The following is a 17,068-nucleotide window of genomic DNA, read 5'->3' as shown; positions in this document are numbered from 1 at the left end:
CGAAATAAGCCCCCGAAATGTATATATTCTTTGCCGGCTCTATGGAGTAAAGTTTATAGTCTCTGTCACAGAACTAAAAGATGTGAAAATAAAAGGGTCAAGGCCCCTAAATAATAATAATAATGAATATGGAAGATAGCAAGCATCCCAATAAATGAAGAAACTTTTTTGGTAATTACGTACGTATTTGTACAGAAAAAGAAATTAAATAACCTGTACTTACTTACACANAAAAAAAAAAAAAAAAAAAAAAAAAAAAAAAAAAAAAAAAAAAAAAAAAAAAAAAAAAAAAAAAAAAAATTCCCAACAAAGACAAAAAAAAGTACAAAACGACATCGGTTCATTATTTACCAGGAACCCCACCGGAAAACTCATTCGCCGGCAAGAATTTGCCTGCTAATAATTCTCCAAGAAGAAAGGATCTTCGTAAGGAAACGAGTCCCAGAACCCATCGACTTTGTTGTGATCATTCACGTCTAGCAAAAGATCAGGGAGGTCGGAGAAAGCGTCGTCGGCGACCGGAGATGACGTCACCGTGCTAGAAGGAGACCCCGGTGCTTTCCAGTCAACTGCAGCTGCTGCTGCTGCGGCTTCTTGAATGTCTTTAGGGTCGACGCTCGCCGGTCTTGGCAAATGGTAAGCTAGCTCCGGGAAATTGAGGTGTGCTGAGCCACCTTTGATGGCCAAAGCCGCCACGTCGTGAGCACGCGCCGCCATCTCTGGCGTTGAGAAAGTGCCGAGCCAGATTCTTGATTTCTTTCTTGGTTCTCTGATTTCAGACACCCATTTCCCCCATTGTCTCATTCTTACCCCACGAAAACTCGGATGCTTAGAAACACCCTTCTGCTCATTTTTACTCTTTGAACTCTTTCCGGTTCTCTCCGGCGCTGGTGACCGGAGATTACGTTGTGAACCGAGGGAAGAAGAGTCTTGCATCTAAAAGAAATTTAATGTAACGAGAGAGAGAGAGAGGGAGAGAGAGAAATTTTGGTAGGAAGATTATAAAACTAAAATGTTTTGTTTTCTTTTTTTTGGTTGTATTTTGGGGTGTGAGAGTTTGGTTTGCTTCTTCTAATATATACATCCAAATACGAAGCAATTATTCTTGTGTGTCTGTTTTTTTTCTTCTTATATGTATAAATCAAATATTAAAAGCTAAAAAAAAAGACTTGACTACCTTAAGATTTTTTTTTTCTTTTTCTTTTTGTTTTCTTCTTGCAATGATATTACTTTACTTTCATATAATAAGATATTTATTATTTTAGACCTGAACTGGACACTTGTTCGTTTGTATCAACTCCTAGTGTACTGTTTTCACTCGTTCCTTCCACATTTAAATATATATGTACTACTTGAACCAGGACGCATTGTATTAGCTCAAATTATTCTGATTGGTTTTGAACATAAAAATAAGAAAACGGCCTAAAATAACTAAACCACTAACCCAGAATATATAAATTGTAATAGAAATTGATATTACTTCATGAATATGATTTGTTAAGAATCTTGCGTAAGAGAATAATTGATACATAAATTAATTGGACATTATCAAAAATATCTCTTTTCTTATGTCATTTTTCAAAAATATTTATAGTGTTTATTTTCAAAAATATTTTTTTCTATGTATAAAATAACTAAATTCTAAATTCTAAATTCTAAACTCTAAATTCCAAATACTAAATTCTATCATTCTAAACTTTAAATAACCCAAGTTTACATTGATTTAGGTTTGATAATATGTTCACGAATCAAAAGTGGAATGAAACTCCGTAGTTGGTAATTTAGGAGTAATATTAAAAATATTCACAAGAGAGAATTCAATTGGTTAAGCTTATTAAGCATGGAGTTCTTTTAGAACTTTAAAAGAAATTATATTTGTTTTTTTTCAGCAAAAATGAATTATATTATTCAATGATAATAATCGTTATACAACCGATCTGATAGCCAATCAGGTGGTGAGAAACATGCTGAATAGAAAATACAAAAAGTACAACCAAATTTTGCTAAACAGTAAGCAGAATTATTACAATCCCTCCTTAGGAGCAAAAACAAACTTAACAGTCTTGAATTTAGATGACCAAGTCTTTATATTTTGAACTATGTTGTCTATCGATACATCAACAATTTGATCATTTAAAGCTTTGGTTAGTATCTCATTATCGCCTTCAAACATAACGTTAGTTAATCCCCTGATCCAACTTTGTTGTATTGCTGCTAGTGAATCATTTGTTTCTGCTTGTAAAGGTGACACTGTATAGCCTAAAGCTGATGCCCCCTATCTTTGAGAAACACCATTTTGATCTCATAGTATCCATCCACATTTAGTTTGATTTGTGTTATAGTCAAAGGCTACATCGTAGTTGCATTTTACGAAAGACTTTGTAGGCTTAGTCCTTGTTTTTCTTCTCTGCGTATGTCCATGGTTGGTTCTGTGTTGATTGTTGTTGTGAAGATGATTTCATTCTCGTATATTTAACTGGGCGTGGAGGAGAATAATGTTTAATTTATCCTGTTTTTCTTTAAAAATAAGTTAATTTCGATTTTTTCAAATGTGCCATAGTAACCATAGAAATTATATTTTGTTTTAGGTTTACATTTTAGATGTACGAGACTGATGTTCACACTTAAATAGTTTTAAAATCCTAATATATGCTTTGGTCCATCATTATCTGTTTGAGAGTAGATTCACCATTTTTTACATGTGGATATAACATCAGATCTATTTTTTTTCCTGTGTATGAAGACATTTTTAAAATAATTACATGTACAGTAATTTTTAGGGAAGAAATAGATTCAATAGTTGGGGTCGTTATTTCCTTTTATTTTACTTTTACAAATTTTCTTCTAATTTCCATCTTTTGTTTTTTTTTCCCCCAAAATTGTAATATCTTCGTTCCCCGCGACCGTGACTCATGTCTCTGCTTACAAAGCCTAACCCACGTTTTTCCACTAGGATTAAGTTTGACAAAGACAACAACTAATGTTAACGATAGTACATCCTAAATCTCATAGTAGTTGATAAATTTAATAGTGCATGCGAGTTTTATAATAATATACTCCTTCTCTTTCTGTTTAGTTGTCATTTTAGAATTTAAATTTTGTTTCGTAATAGTTTGTTTGATAAAAAAAATAATTTTAATCTAACTATTTAAAAAAAATAAAAATATACATTAAAAAGGATGACTCTGAAAATTTAATTATTTTTTTAGTTTGTGTGAAAACCTAAAATAACAAGTAATTTAAATTGGAGGGAATAGTAAAAAAAAAAATCTTAAAAGTGAACTTAGCAAAAAATACATCAGGTAAAACTGTAGTTGTATTTTCTATATGTTCATATCATATATGTTATCTTGACTTCTTGTCCTTTTAGCGGGGGTTATAGTACGAAAGCATTTGTCTTAAATATTAATCGTCTTCATGAATTCTCTAAAATTGACATTTCTTAACGATATATATACATATTTTTGTTATAGAATATATGTGTACCATAACGAAAGAGACAATTATATTATAGTTTGAAGTTGAGATTCCGGAGCATCTTTTAGGACAAAACGATGATAACTTTATATATCCAGAAATGAGACAATAGTAATTAACACCGGTCAGTCGTCAAATGCGCTTGGATGTTTGCTTTAAAGTCTCTATAAACAATCGACGGATTATGTTTTGCACTTGGAAATTTGCGAATATACGGAATAATTGTAGAAGTTTTTGACATATTTTAGAATTTAAAGAAGACACATTTTTAGTAAAGAAATTGATTAGAAGGCTGCTATGGACGATGCACGTACGCAAAACGACGTAAACACATGTAGTATATATCTGTATATATGTACAAAAGCATGATGTTGAAAAAATATGTACATTATCTAACATTTAGAGAGAGCAAGTTCAGTAATTGTATATTATCGTGGGGTCTGTTTGACGATTAAGACGAAACAAAAAAAAATAATAAAAACAAGTAACAAGTGTTATATAGATATACAATTTACAAAGACTATATGATAAGAATCTAGTTTGCTGTAATTTTCTAAAAACAGTTGGTTGATAAAGTGAATTACAACCAAAACATTAGTTTGCACTATATTAATTCACCTACCAAATTCGGTTACTAAATGCTTAATAAATGCAAAGGTCTGGAAGTCTTATGTCCGAAAACGATGCTATTTAAACAAATTAAGCACAATCCTGGAAACAGATTCACATGCGTGTTCCAATTTCAGCAAAGCCTTTTTTTTATATATATATATATTGATGATGCAAACAATGCATCACATTCAAACTGTGAGTTAACTCCCAAAGCAACAAAGAACTAACAATTTAACTTTATTTAACAAAAAAAAAAGATGGTAACAATTCGGATGTAATACTAATTAATACACAGCCGAATTGAATTCAATTCGATTCGCCATTGCAGGTAACGTATAAAATCCCGTCTCATTCGAAAAAAGTTTTATGATCTTAAAAATCTAATTATCAGTATACAGTATTATAGAAAATCTTTTGGATCGCATTAACTAAAGAGACTTTTTATGAAAACAACAATTATAAAACACGTTTTTCAGTTACAAACCACTATTTATGACAGCTAAACAAGATTTTCAGAAGAAACAAAAAATCAATCTAATTTATAGTTACTTTAAATAAAAAGCATATGATAAATAATTGATTAAATTAGGAAAAGATTTCTACAGTGTGAAGATAATTACTAAATAATTACGAAAGCAATCAAAGAGAAAAATGTCAAACATATGACATGATCTTCGTACATACATTCCAAAATTATAACATCCCTCAAATTGGAGTGTATGTACGAATATTACAAAGTAGCATACAACATATCCTTCTCAGAGTAGAAACGATCAATTTATTATTAATGTTTCTTGAATACTAAATTCCACCGTATTAGCTACTCTACATTACTACATATAAATAAGGGCATCGCCAGTTTTTAAACCGGCGAATTTATTCAAAGCAATAACCGGAACGTTAAGAAGAAGCAAATCAAACGTGCGATTAACCATATCGAGCAATCAAGTAAAACAAACTCTTTAGAGTCTAGCGGTACGAAGTTGCTGCTTAAGCACAGGTCGAAGGTATTCATGGTACCCGTCAGGAACCACCGAGTCGTTCAATGGATCCTTCCACGCTTCCTCAAACAGTTTCGGGTACACATTGCCGTCGTAACGGCCCAGCACCGAGTTCAAGTAATGGTCAGTGTAATTGAACGCGTCCACAAGGGCAACCGCATTAGGACGAACCTATTGGAAAGAACACAAATTGTTAGAACTTAATAGTGTTCATGAGCAAAGAGATTTGTGAAATGATTTTCTCATTGATTAAAGCCTAACTAACTTTACAGTGTTGATCTATATACAACAATGTACAGTAAACCGAAACTAATCTAAACCGGAACTCTATTCTATTAAGCTTAACCAAACACATTAAACCAGCTTATCCAAATCACTCCTATAGAACTCAGCTTTTTTAAGGAATCAAATGCAGTGAGTAAGAGATGCTGAACCTGAGAGTATAAGGAGCGGAGCTGGTCGTTGGCGAGCGAGGCTTGTTTGGGAGTGATGGTGTTTGTGGAGAGGAAATCTCCGAGGTGTTTGTGAAGGAGATAGAGCGCGTAAATGTAACACAGATTATTCAGCTGTTTCTTCACTCCTTTGCCTCCTATGTCTTGCTCTAGTTTAGCTATGAACCTAACCGAGACAAAATTGGCAAAATACAGGAGCTGACACACAGAGGAGAACCACTTAACTTATTTGATCCGTGTAAACGGTTTTTCAAGAAGCTTACTTGGAAACAACAATCAATTGGCAATGCGCAATTGCAGCCTCAACCAGATCAGCCAAGAGCTCTTGGAATCCTATTGACAGGAGAAATGTTTGAGAGTTTGGTCTTTTGCCTTCAGATTCTGGATTCATGGAGTTAGATCAGTACCTTGTTCCTGATTCTCAAACTTGCTGAGATTTTTGGCACAAGTAACAGCCATTCTCAAAGCCCTAGCTTCAAAAGCTTCCAGTACCTCATCAGGGTTTAACCAATCCTCAGCTACATGCCCAATGAATAAAACCAACTTTATCATTAACTCGGAATCATATCGAGGAAAGATCATATGTTTGCTTTTGTAGCAGGACGAAGGATAGAACATATAAACTTAAAAACTCACCCTTTTGAACACCAGAACGACATTGCAAAAGATGTACTGCCCGGCCCATATAAGCAGTTGTGCCAACAGGAACCTTTCCAGATCCCAGCTGGGCGACTGTCTTCATAAGGAATCGAGCAACCTATAAACACAATTTCGAACAATAGCATGAATAACCACAAATGACAAAGGGGCTTACAGCTTTTCTTACTGTTGGAAACACTGGGGAAACAAGAATTAACAAAAAAACTTCAAAAGCTGTCAAATGTGTTTTGCATATCAACCAAGAAAACACAAACCAGTTGCAGGTGAGAAAAGCCAAAAAATATGAAACAGGTGAAATAGACAAAAACCTTCAAATAATTATATCTAAAAAGGTACAAAACTCACAATATGAAAGCATGTTAAATCAAGAACTCACCGCCGAAAGACCAGAGAGACATAAGATGAAGAGCCACGTGCTAAGAAATCTATATATGCTGACAGTATTATTCTAGTAAATGAGAATAGCTCCCAGTTGATAATAAGTACCTGTAATTGCAGCACAACATTGTCTCCTTCGTATGTGCAGGCAGGAACATACACAGCAAACAGCTCAGGGAGTCCACTGCACCACAAGTAGCCATGTCCACCACATAACTTACGACATTCTTCAATACCATCCTGCACCCAATATAACGCTTAGGCTGAATTTTCCAATTCTAAATAAACCTCCAAGACAATGTCAAGGAGGGAACAAACGTTCCAATATATGAGTGGTTGGACCCTCAGAGAAACTAAACCTATCAGACTATTCTAATGAGCATAAAGGACCAGCTCCGGAACATACCGCAGTGGCTGTGGTGGTGAGAGACTTCAACCCTGCAGTGCATGCATGAGCCTCTGGCAAAGTTGCGAAATCACTAGCAGCCAGTCTTTCCGTTACATCCGTGTACAGCCATTTTAGCCACTCTCCAACAAATCGAAATGCATATGCAGATGCTAGCAGAGGAAATAGCCTGTTCTGCTGAGTTTTATAATCAATCACCTGTGACAACAACATGCAGAAAAATATTACATCCCCTTTTTCAGCCAACATAATGATTGTAAAGAAAAAGAAAAAAACTCTACATAGCAAGTCAAAGAAAATCACTTCAGCAAACAATCTGCCTAAATCAGGAAAATATTCGTACAAGTAAGTTTTTCAAGGTAGAAATACTTTGAAATTTGCTATGATCCAACATCAATCAATAGGTGTACACAGCTATGAGTATCCTTGGTTATGAAATGGGTTTCAATGAGTACCTGTGTCTCAATGCCACCGTTATGTGCGCCAAACTGTCTCCGCACTGCACTGTACCTTGTAGCTATGCAAACTGCTCGAGATAGTGCATTGGAAGCATCTGCCACAATTGTTTGTCTCACATATACCATAGTACCATACACCAGCTGCTTTGGAACATCCGATGGCACATATTTTCCTTCCCTTGTAACTTTTGACAGCCTGAAACGTTTTGAAAGAGGAGAAAAATGCAGAACCATAAGCCCGCATTTAAGCACAAGCAATTCCCTCTAGACCTATCATTACATCGTGAATTGCTTATTAAAAATCAGACAATAAAGGCAAAGAGGGATGACCTCATGAGCATTTGATCTCTGGGAATGCGAACATGATCAAACATAAGAAACCCGTTGTCCATTGAATTATATGCTCCATTTCCCATCTTCGTCCCAATATCACCAACAGTTATATTTGGAAGAGGAGAATGATCTTCTAAGCTGCGTAGTTGCACAATAAATCCTGGAAGAGGAAGTTCAAGCAATCAAAACCGGAGCAAGCAAAACTAAAATACTAAACCTTTTTTTGTTTCCGGTTCATACCATGGACACCATAGTCTTTGCCGTCAGTAATGAGACGAGCGTAAACAACAGCATGGGTAGAAACTTTTCCCAAGCCACCAGGCCACCACTATTCAAAAACCAAAGCAGATAAAGAATCTTACACAACTAAGTCAAATCAATGTGCATAATCAATCAAAAGGCTTCCTAGTCATCAACTCACTTTGGAAGCAGTCTGAGTAGGTGTGTGAATAACAAACTCATCCGTCTTGGGATCAAAGGTAGCAGTTGTCTCAAGGCCTTGAACATTAGAGCCATGACCAAGCTCAGTTTGTGCATAACACCCAATAATCTGCATCTTATTCGCCAGCGACAACCACTTCCGCTGCTGCTCCTCAGTGCCCTGCCCTTTAATAGCTGGCACAAACATTCCCTACAGAAATAGAATCAACGAATCAAAATGGTGTCATCAGAAATCATATCTATTGATTTATCAAAATAAAGAGAGTACCCAGTGCAGATCCACGTAGGCAGGCTGATCAACAAAGTGCCTCAATCTTCCTGCTTCTTCCTCTGTAACCAACCAACAAAGACTGATCAATACAAAAAAACTTGAGAATCAACGAAAACAATAAGGAGCGTGAGAAGAAGGAATCATCCATACCAGTGAGACGAAGCTCGATGATCCTCTTGAAAGCATGAGCACATTTCCTCAAAGTGCTTTTAAATAGCTCCTTCCTACTCAACCGAGCTCTATTGCTTTTCTCAAATACCTATATATAATAAACAAGATAAAACACGAAAATTCAACAAATCGAACACGATGAAAAAAAAATCCCTTATCCTAATCGAAAGAACAAAGAAAGAAGAAGGAGAATTGAGAAAAAAGAAAGAAACCGGATCGGAGGCGACGAGGCGGGCAATTCGATCGGAAACCTCAAAAGCGTGGCGGGAACCAGCCCAGACGATCTTCATTTCGTCGACGTCGAACTCCGCCTTGTTCCTCTCATCAGCAAGGTGATCAACTCCTTCCATGATTTGGTAAATTTCAAAACTTTCCAGAGAAAAAAAAAACTCTCAGCGATTATTAAGAGATGACGATGGTGATGAAGAATGCCGTGTTCTTCTTCTACCGATTTAATTGCAGAAGAAAGAGTTGTTGAGAGAAGCGAAATATAAATTAAAAACTTTTATTTCGGATATAAAAAGAGAAGAAGAAAGACAAATCAATTTTATAATAGGACTTTTTTTCCTTTTTTTTTTTTTTTTTGTTTTTCTTTCTCTTTATAAATTGATGAAATATTTTGTATTTATCTCATTCTCTCAGATCCATGTCTCACTGTTGACATAGATAATAAATATTAAAAAAAAAACGTGGAAATGAATCAATTTTTGGATTCTTTTCCATGCTAGTAATTATTTTTCAACGTATATATTGAGAACAAAATTGGATGGTCGGCACAAAAAATATGGAATTATATCCTTTTTCCCCTCATATGGAACATATATATTTGACTAACAAATACTTAAAAAGAAAAAAAAAATTAATCTATATGTTGTATTATTGTACTTGTGTCCTAAAATAAAAAATAAAAACACAGTAAAATACGCCAATATGGAAATAATAATAAATGAAATAATGAATGACATGCAATCTGACTAACATGTTGCTAAAACAAGATAAAGGATAAGATAATGTTCTGTTTTCTTATCTTTAAATTGCAAGATAAGAAACGTGGAAATGAATCAATTTTTGAAATTCTTTTCCATACTAGTAACTATTATTGTTCAACGTATATTGAGAACAAAAATTAGATGGTCGGCAAAAAAATATGGAATTATATCCATTTTTCCCTCATATGGAACATATATATGTTTGACTAACAAATAGAAATTAATTTGTACTTTTGTCCTAAAATAATTTAAAAAAAAACAAAAAAAAACACAGTATGGAAAATATGAAATAATGAATGACATGCAATCTGACCAACATGTTGCCAAAACAAGATAAAAATAAGATAAAGGAATTAGATTAAACAGATAAGATAATGTTTTGTTTTCTTATTTTTAAATTGCAACGTACATATAGTTGCGTTATGGGCAGTTCGAAGATAAAAAGAAAAAACAACTTGTAATGTACATGAATATTTAAGTCTTTTTTGAGTTTTTCACTTGTCAACTGTGTATGAAGATTTGTGTTCCGATCAAAAGTACAGTTAGGTTAACTATCCATTTATATCGTTTTGTATTATAATCGTAAAAGACCAAACATATTTATGCTTTGAACAAAAGACATTGTCGCTATAGACCACATACAAATTCACAACGTGTAGAAGTATGGTCCATATACGTAACCGCCCATTCAAGTTCCAACAGTTTTTTTTGTGCGTCTTTGACTAAATCATTTTCAAGTCCCACGGGATTCTTTGACATTTTATTCCTCAAAGATCTCTATCCCAACCAATGTGGGACTTTGGACTCTAATACATTTCACTAATTTAACATTAGTGCAAGTTAGACCACCATTTCTTTTACATTTCGTAACCAAAAAACGTAGACTAGGAGAAGGAGGTTGCGTAGGTTAGCCTGAAACGCTCCTTAAGATAGTCGCCGGCCAGAATAGGCGGGAATCTACACCGATAAAAAAATATATGAGAAACGGACTCAAAACTTTTATTTTTCTACCATTCAAAATCAAAAAGATTTCAACAAATGTGCAATGGAGTAAAGATTCATTCAACAAGAGTTTTCTCAAATACCTTGGGGGACAAGTTTCGCTGCAACAACTCTCCAAGCATTTTACATTACAATCTGGATTGGGATCTAAGAAGAACACCACCTACAATAAACTTCTCCTCAGTTTAGCTACTTTTGCCCAAAACTTTATCAATTTGTAAGGAAATTACAAAGAATCAGGCAAAGTTACCGAGTAACGTTCTTTTCCAACCGGCATCACTCGGTGCAATGTAGACCTAAAACCCCATTCACATATATTACATGAATTATCTTGAAATGTTACCTAGAAAACACACTCTTAAAATTTACCGGAACATTCCATTGGTCCATCTCTCCATCAAATCACCAATGTTGACAATAAACGCCCTACAGTTATAGAAAGTCCCCCGGAATTCAACAATTATTTCTAATCAACAAGCATCCAAAATTAATCCAGTAGCTATAAAAAAACGCTAAACTTTACCCTGTAATTCCAGGGACATCTTCCCAAATGTGTGGTTGTTTCGATTTGTCTCTACAAACCTATGAGTTTTAACAGACGGTGTAAGAACATAAGGTTACTAAAAGAAGACGAGTATGAGGAGAGTTACAAGAAAAATAAAATAAAATAATAGTTTACCTGAAGCCCAGGAACTCCATCAGTCAAAAGAAGAGTGACCATTCCATAATCTGAGTGAGCTGAGGCACCATATGTTTCTACATCTGACGAAATCACTTCACCTATATATATCATCAGAAGTGCAGATATCAAAACCTGACTGGAACTCCTCAAATACGGATCAAGTTTTCACTTATTACATATGTTTACTTGTTTAGATATACATGTTCCTCGGGTATGTTAAGTTCTAATTCTTAGCAAAGTCAATCAAGATTAATACCAATCATCAATCCAACCAGAATCTGATGTACATAGAGATACCTGGATAGCGTAAGAGGCGAACAACTGCTGCAGGATCATTTAGGGCTCCAACTTAATTGCATTGCTGCTTTAAGGTCCGTGGGTAGAAAATTGCTCGGCTTGATTGCCTTGGCATTGGATTTAGATGAGGACTTCTTTGAATGATCCCTAAATGATCCAGGAGAAAATAATCATAAAATATCATAATCTCCTTATATTTAGAAGTTGATATATCGAGAGACCAAAGATAGTACCAATGTAATTGGCTACAATAAACTATATATGTCCCTACCATCGAGGTTCAAATCTAAATGTTGATAATGAACTTGAAATACCTATTATCAACTGAGGATGTATAGAGAAGACAGAGTATAAAGTTTTAGTTTGAGATTCATTTTCCAATAGAGCGACTAAAAAGCAGGTGCTTACAGGACATTCTTGTAGTAACATTCCATGGTGTGTCTCCATGATGGCAAGAGATCTATATACAGACAGTCAGACACCTAATCCGTAAGAGAGATTGAGATCAAAACAGATTAAAGAAACAGGTAGTAAGATATAACCTTGAGAAGGCCATTGATTTGGGTAACGTTGAGCAAGAACGCCTTCGAAAGAGCCAAAATAAAAGCTTTCCTTGGAATCACCTAACAAAGAGAGATCAAATCTTAAAGACCACCTCCAGCAAGAAAACAAACCATATGCCATATACAAAACCACCAAATTGAATGAACCTATGGAGGTCACGGACGGGTCAAGTTTCTCAGCATACAAAGGAGTATAACCAAGCAAATCACGGCGGAGTAAAGCCATCTTCTCCACTAGTGGAAGATCAAAGAAGCCTTTGCTCTCCTTAAAAACCCCTTTTATTAATTCTTCCTCGATGCCATGATTCTTGACATAAAAGAATCCATGTTCAAGACATGCCTAATTTTACCGACATAACAAAACAAAATAGTTTATCAGCAATCATAGAGAGAGACAGACATGTCATAAACAAACATCGTCTGAACCAGTTCAACTTAAGTATACACAAGACAAGACCTCCTTAAATAACGCAGACCAAGACCGAACCACTCAAAAAAAAAAAAAAAAACCAATCTTGGTCAATTGATGGCTACAGGTACTAGTCCTATCACTTACTAACCCACAACTGAAATTGGAAAAATTTGAACTCATGGAAATCATATGACTGCTGAGAAAGAGGTAAGAAGACGAAGAAGAAGCAGCTAATCAAGTAGAAGAAGCAGGATACAAGTAACAGAGAGGTGAAGAAGAACCTGACGGATCAATTGTGCGGTGGAGATTTTTTCCGGCGAAGATAGGTCGATGATCGGAAGTGGAAGCGACGTCCCCATTCTCTCTGTTTGGAAATTGATTTTGCTCTGATCGTTTTGGCATATATGCGAGAACGAGACGTATACTGGAATACGACTACGGTTTAGATAAAATAACCGGAACCGGTATTTGAACCGAACCAATCCGAAAAATATTTGAAGGCTTTGTTTGTGTTTTAGTACATTTTAGACACTTAATTAATCAGTACACTTTTTTTTTAACCAGTACACTTCTTTTTCACTCCCTGCCACGTTACCATACATCTTTATCGCCTTTTCTTTAGAACCACATCTAACGTACGCTTTTGCCATTGCAACGGCAGCGCCTCCCTCCAGTTTGATTCCTTGTTCATCAACCCACATTTTGAAAGTGTTTCCATCGATTTCATACTGGCTGCTTGTGTCTGCGTATACCCTCAAAACCTTGTTCACTGTGGGACTGTCACACTCGACCTTTCTCTCTCTTGCATCTCACGTACAAGCTTTTCGAACCATATCTCGATTTTGGAGCTTACCGTAGAGAGTAATCATCGAATTGAAGGGTGAAACTTTAAAGAGGAATCCAAGCTCTCTCATCTTCTCAAAGGTAGCCTCAGTTTTATCCAATCTATTCTCAGATTTCGTGTAAGAGCTCAGGAGAGTGGCCAGAGTAATCCCTCATGTTATCGGGAATGCTTGAACTCCTGGAAATCATATGACTGCTGAGTAATCCCTCATGTAATCGGCCGGAATGCTTCTTCCAAACCAAGAACATTCTCAACAAGATGAAACCATTTTATGAAAACATCTGTTCCAATACGGAATCATAGTCCAATAAGGACCACAACTAGTATATTTGACCAGTCGCAAATAATACAGCATCAGTGATATAGTTATAAGTACTTTATCACCTTTAATAATTTATTACAATACATTCATGTCCACGCAAAGCACACGACTCAAACCCAAACATTAGAACAGGTTTTATTAACGTAGAAAACTCAAACATTTGACACATGCATGTCTTATTTAAGCAAATGTGGAGGAGCTTCTCATATACGTCTTTTAGCCGGAACCAGAATACGAAGCGAGAGTTTGACTGAATCGCTCGTGGAAATAATCTTTGGCCCGGACCGGTGGAAACCTGATCAGGCAAGAAATTCACAAATCAACCGTACCTTTAAGCTTTGTGATAGAAGACCAAAACTTTTTAAGTTATCACAATATAAGGAGAGTTATTAAAATACCTGGGAGGAGAAGTTTCACTGCAGCAGGTCTCCAAGCACTTCACAACGCAGTTTGGGTCTGGATCGACGAATACAGCCACCTTCAAGTAATTAAACGAACATGTTTATGCCACGATAATGATGACGATTAGTAAAAAAAAAAAGAGACTAATTCAAACAAATTACATCGTACGTACCGAATAACGTTCTTTCCCCACCGACACCACTCTATGCATGGTTGATCTTATAATCAAGAAGCGATATATCTTAAGTCAAATTATTCATCCTAAAAATGAGAAATATTGTAAACTAAAAGTATAGATGTTTTATTTATTAGGTACCGGAAAAGACCGTTAGTCCATCTCTCCATAAGGTCGCCGATATTGACAACAAAAGCCCTGTGATTATAATTTACACAAAGTCATCTTAAGTTTTAGGCCTTAACTACAAATAGAGTCAATCAAAACGCATATGTTTTATGGTTTTAATTATGTAACTTACCCTTTGATTCCAGCGACATCTTCCCAAACCTTTGGTTCTTTATCTTTATCCCTACAAACCTTTTAGTACGTACGCAAACATTAATTATTAGAACTAAAAAAAAAAAAAAGATAAAAAAACAAAAGAAATTCTCATTTTTTAAAAAAAATATATGAGATGAATACTTGAAGGCCTGCAACTCCATCCGTTGCAAGAAGAGTTATCATTCCAAAATCTGAATGAGCAGAAGCCCCACATGTTTCTTCTCCAGATGAATCCAACTCTCCTATTATATATAATGTGACAAGGAGGGAATCTAAGAGTAAAATACAGAAACGAGCAGTGGTGGTTTTCTCATTTAGAACACAGGTTTGGTGGAAGACCTGGATAACGTATGAGACGAACAACTGCTGCTTGATCATTGAAGGCTCCCACTTGTTCAAAGAAGTTTTCCTCTAAATTCAATGCCAAAGCCACTAGGCCAAGCAATTTCTTACCAACAATATCCCTAAGAAGCAACAAAGACCAGACCAGTAAACAAAAACCACAACGTACAATCCAATATATAAGTACGAAAAAACAATAGTTAATTTAGAAGTATTTTTGGTCAGCAAGTTTCCTTCTACTTACATGACATTTTTATAGTAGCATTCCATGGTTGGCCTCCAAAGCGGCAGAAGCTCTAATACAAACATCCATAACCAATAAGATAAGATAATCAACATAACAAAATAGTATTTGCAGAAACAAAGAGGTTCAAAGGCCCAGAGACTACTTCTTGCTAAATATGTTTTTATTGTAGGTTAGGCTCTTTAGTTTCTGTCAGTGTTTTAAACCTCAGACCAACCCCGCAAGGTCAGCCTTTAAACTCGCTACCTGATATGGTTTTGTTATATGTTAAAGAGAAATTCTTTTAAATACCACTAAAAAGGTTGTTTTTCCCAAAAATATCACATTTTAGTTTTTTTTTCCAAAAATACCACAAAAGTTTTTTTTCCAAAATTATCACAAACACAAAAAAAAAATTAATTTTTAAGGATGTAGAATTTTTTTTTTAGTTTGGGTTGACACATTTAGTTTTAGGGTATAATTTTTAGGGATAGGGTTTAGTATTTAGAATTTATGAATTAGTTTTAAGTATTAGAACTTTAATTTAATTATGTGGTATTTTTGGAAAAATATACATTTTAGTGATATTTTTGGAAAAAAAAACTAAATTATGGTATTTTTGGAATAAAAACCTATTTTAGTGGTATTTATAACAATTGTTCTATGTTAAAAGCCGTAGTTTTGTTTACCTGTTAGATTTCATGATCCGACTGGTTAGGAGATCAAATTAAAAGACTTTTGGTTGGAACGTTTTGAGTTCATTCAGTTGAAATTCCGTTTACAATTTGGTAGCTAAAACAAACATTTCAGTAAAATATAATCTATCAATTATTATTTAATTTTCGCTTGTTATCAAGATCTGGACCAAGAAAAACAGAAAAAGTCATGTTATCAGACTATTAAGAGTTTAAGATAACATTAATTATTAATACAGTTTCTATTATAATAAACTAACAATATATATATATTTATAAAGTACTATATTTTAAGTTATTAAATTATGATATTCAAATATTATCTGGAAAATTCGGTTTGGTTTTCCTGTTTCGCATTAAATGTATACTATTTGTTTTCTACTTTCCTATTTTTATATATATAATTCTCGAGAGTTGGAAAATAGTTTATTATTAAAGAGTGACAATTATTAGAATATTAATAGGAGTTCCATTATCAAATTCCTCACTTTCTTTAATTTGTAAATTGTAGATTGTAATACCGCACTATTATCATCAATTAAAGTATCAATTTCTATAATCTATACTGTATTTATCTTCTTATAAGTATTATATATCAAACAAATTTTACCTTCAAGAGGCCACTCGTTAGGGTAAAGTTGTCCCAAAACTCCTTCTGAAGATCCAAACGTGAACATCTCCTTGGAATCACCTTTTACATGAATATTTTCAATCAATCACACTTTTCCTTTTTCTCAACCAAAGCCAATTATAGAGATCATTATAACATGAATATAACCAAGATCGTAACCTATAATAATATAATATAATTAAGAACCTTTGTACGTGGCAGAGGATTCATGTTTTTCGTCGTATAAAGGTGAGTAACCACGAGAACCACGACGAGCCATCACCATCTTCTCATCAAGAGGAAGAGAGAATAGTTTCTTGCTCTCCGTTAACACTCTTTCCATCAACTCTTCCGAAACGCCATGATTCGTGAGATAGAAGAATCCATGATCCACGCAAGCCTTATAAATATATATATATATAATCATCAAAATATCAGTTTAAACTCAAAATTTGCGTAGTAACATAAAGAAGCAATTACCGTTGAGAGTATATAGATAATACAATCAATGACTTCGTTTTGTTTC

The 17,068-nt window shown here is 34.6% G+C and overlaps 3 protein-coding genes and 1 pseudogene across 3 annotated transcripts in view; all 4 read right to left on the bottom strand.

Moving 5' to 3' along the window:
* On the bottom strand, nucleotides 307-1,095 carry LOC104718684 (ethylene-responsive transcription factor ERF039-like). Its single transcript, XM_010436471.2, has one exon. The coding sequence runs from the start codon at nucleotides 934-936 to the stop codon at nucleotides 397-399; it is 540 nt and encodes a 179-aa protein (XP_010434773.1). The 5' UTR covers nucleotides 937-1,095; the 3' UTR covers nucleotides 307-396.
* LOC104718683 (peroxisomal acyl-coenzyme A oxidase 1) lies at nucleotides 4,729-9,178 on the bottom strand. The gene is made up of 14 exons (XM_010436470.2): nucleotides 8,873-9,178; nucleotides 8,640-8,748; nucleotides 8,487-8,548; nucleotides 8,199-8,408; nucleotides 8,018-8,105; nucleotides 7,775-7,937; nucleotides 7,442-7,640; nucleotides 6,987-7,184; nucleotides 6,689-6,820; nucleotides 6,179-6,299; nucleotides 5,950-6,060; nucleotides 5,806-5,875; nucleotides 5,525-5,708; nucleotides 4,729-5,261 (listed from the first exon to the last, which is right to left on the bottom strand). Exons 1-14 carry the CDS (start codon nucleotides 9,008-9,010, stop codon nucleotides 5,052-5,054), a joined length of 1,995 nt encoding a protein of 664 aa, XP_010434772.1. The 5' UTR covers nucleotides 9,011-9,178; the 3' UTR covers nucleotides 4,729-5,051.
* Nucleotides 10,233-13,017, bottom strand: LOC104718682 (annotated as a pseudogene).
* LOC104718680 (2-oxoglutarate-Fe(II) type oxidoreductase-like) overlaps nucleotides 13,760-17,068 on the bottom strand; it is a 3,724-nt gene continuing 415 nt past the window's right edge. Inside the window, exons 2-11 of the mRNA XM_010436469.2 lie at nucleotides 16,750-16,942; nucleotides 16,543-16,623; nucleotides 15,259-15,310; nucleotides 15,012-15,136; nucleotides 14,814-14,914; nucleotides 14,650-14,708; nucleotides 14,490-14,546; nucleotides 14,346-14,391; nucleotides 14,170-14,249; nucleotides 13,760-14,066 (exon numbers count right to left, since the gene is read on the bottom strand). Coding sequence (XP_010434771.1) covers nucleotides 13,988-14,066; nucleotides 14,170-14,249; nucleotides 14,346-14,391; nucleotides 14,490-14,546; nucleotides 14,650-14,708; nucleotides 14,814-14,914; nucleotides 15,012-15,136; nucleotides 15,259-15,310; nucleotides 16,543-16,623; nucleotides 16,750-16,942 — 873 coding nt within the window. The 3' untranslated portion in view covers nucleotides 13,760-13,987. The remainder of the gene's footprint in view (nucleotides 14,067-14,169; nucleotides 14,250-14,345; nucleotides 14,392-14,489; nucleotides 14,547-14,649; nucleotides 14,709-14,813; nucleotides 14,915-15,011; nucleotides 15,137-15,258; nucleotides 15,311-16,542; nucleotides 16,624-16,749; nucleotides 16,943-17,068) is intronic.

This window comes from Camelina sativa, chromosome 10, assembly GCF_000633955.1.
Source record: "Camelina sativa cultivar DH55 chromosome 10, Cs, whole genome shotgun sequence".
NCBI lineage: Eukaryota > Viridiplantae > Streptophyta > Magnoliopsida > Brassicales > Brassicaceae > Camelina > Camelina sativa.
Note: the sequence above shows the minus strand (reverse complement) of the source record. Positions and strands in the feature narration are given on the sequence as shown.

Excerpts from the sequence above, each read along its gene's own strand:
- LOC104718684 (XM_010436471.2), bottom strand. The coding sequence starts at position 936 with ATGCAAGACTCTTCTTCCCTCGGTTCACAACGTAATCTCCGGTCACCA.
- LOC104718683 (XM_010436470.2), bottom strand. The coding sequence starts at position 9,010 with ATGGAAGGAGTTGATCACCTTGCTGATGAGAGGAACAAGGCGGAGTTC. Across the intron at positions 8,106-8,198 it reads CTACTCAGACTGCTTCCAAA|TGGTGGCCTGGTGGCTTGGG; the intron begins GTGAGTTGATGA and ends GTTTTTGAATAG. Across the intron at positions 6,821-6,986 it reads TCACCACCACAGCCACTGCG|GATGGTATTGAAGAATGTCG; the intron begins GTATGTTCCGGA and ends TATTGGGTGCAG.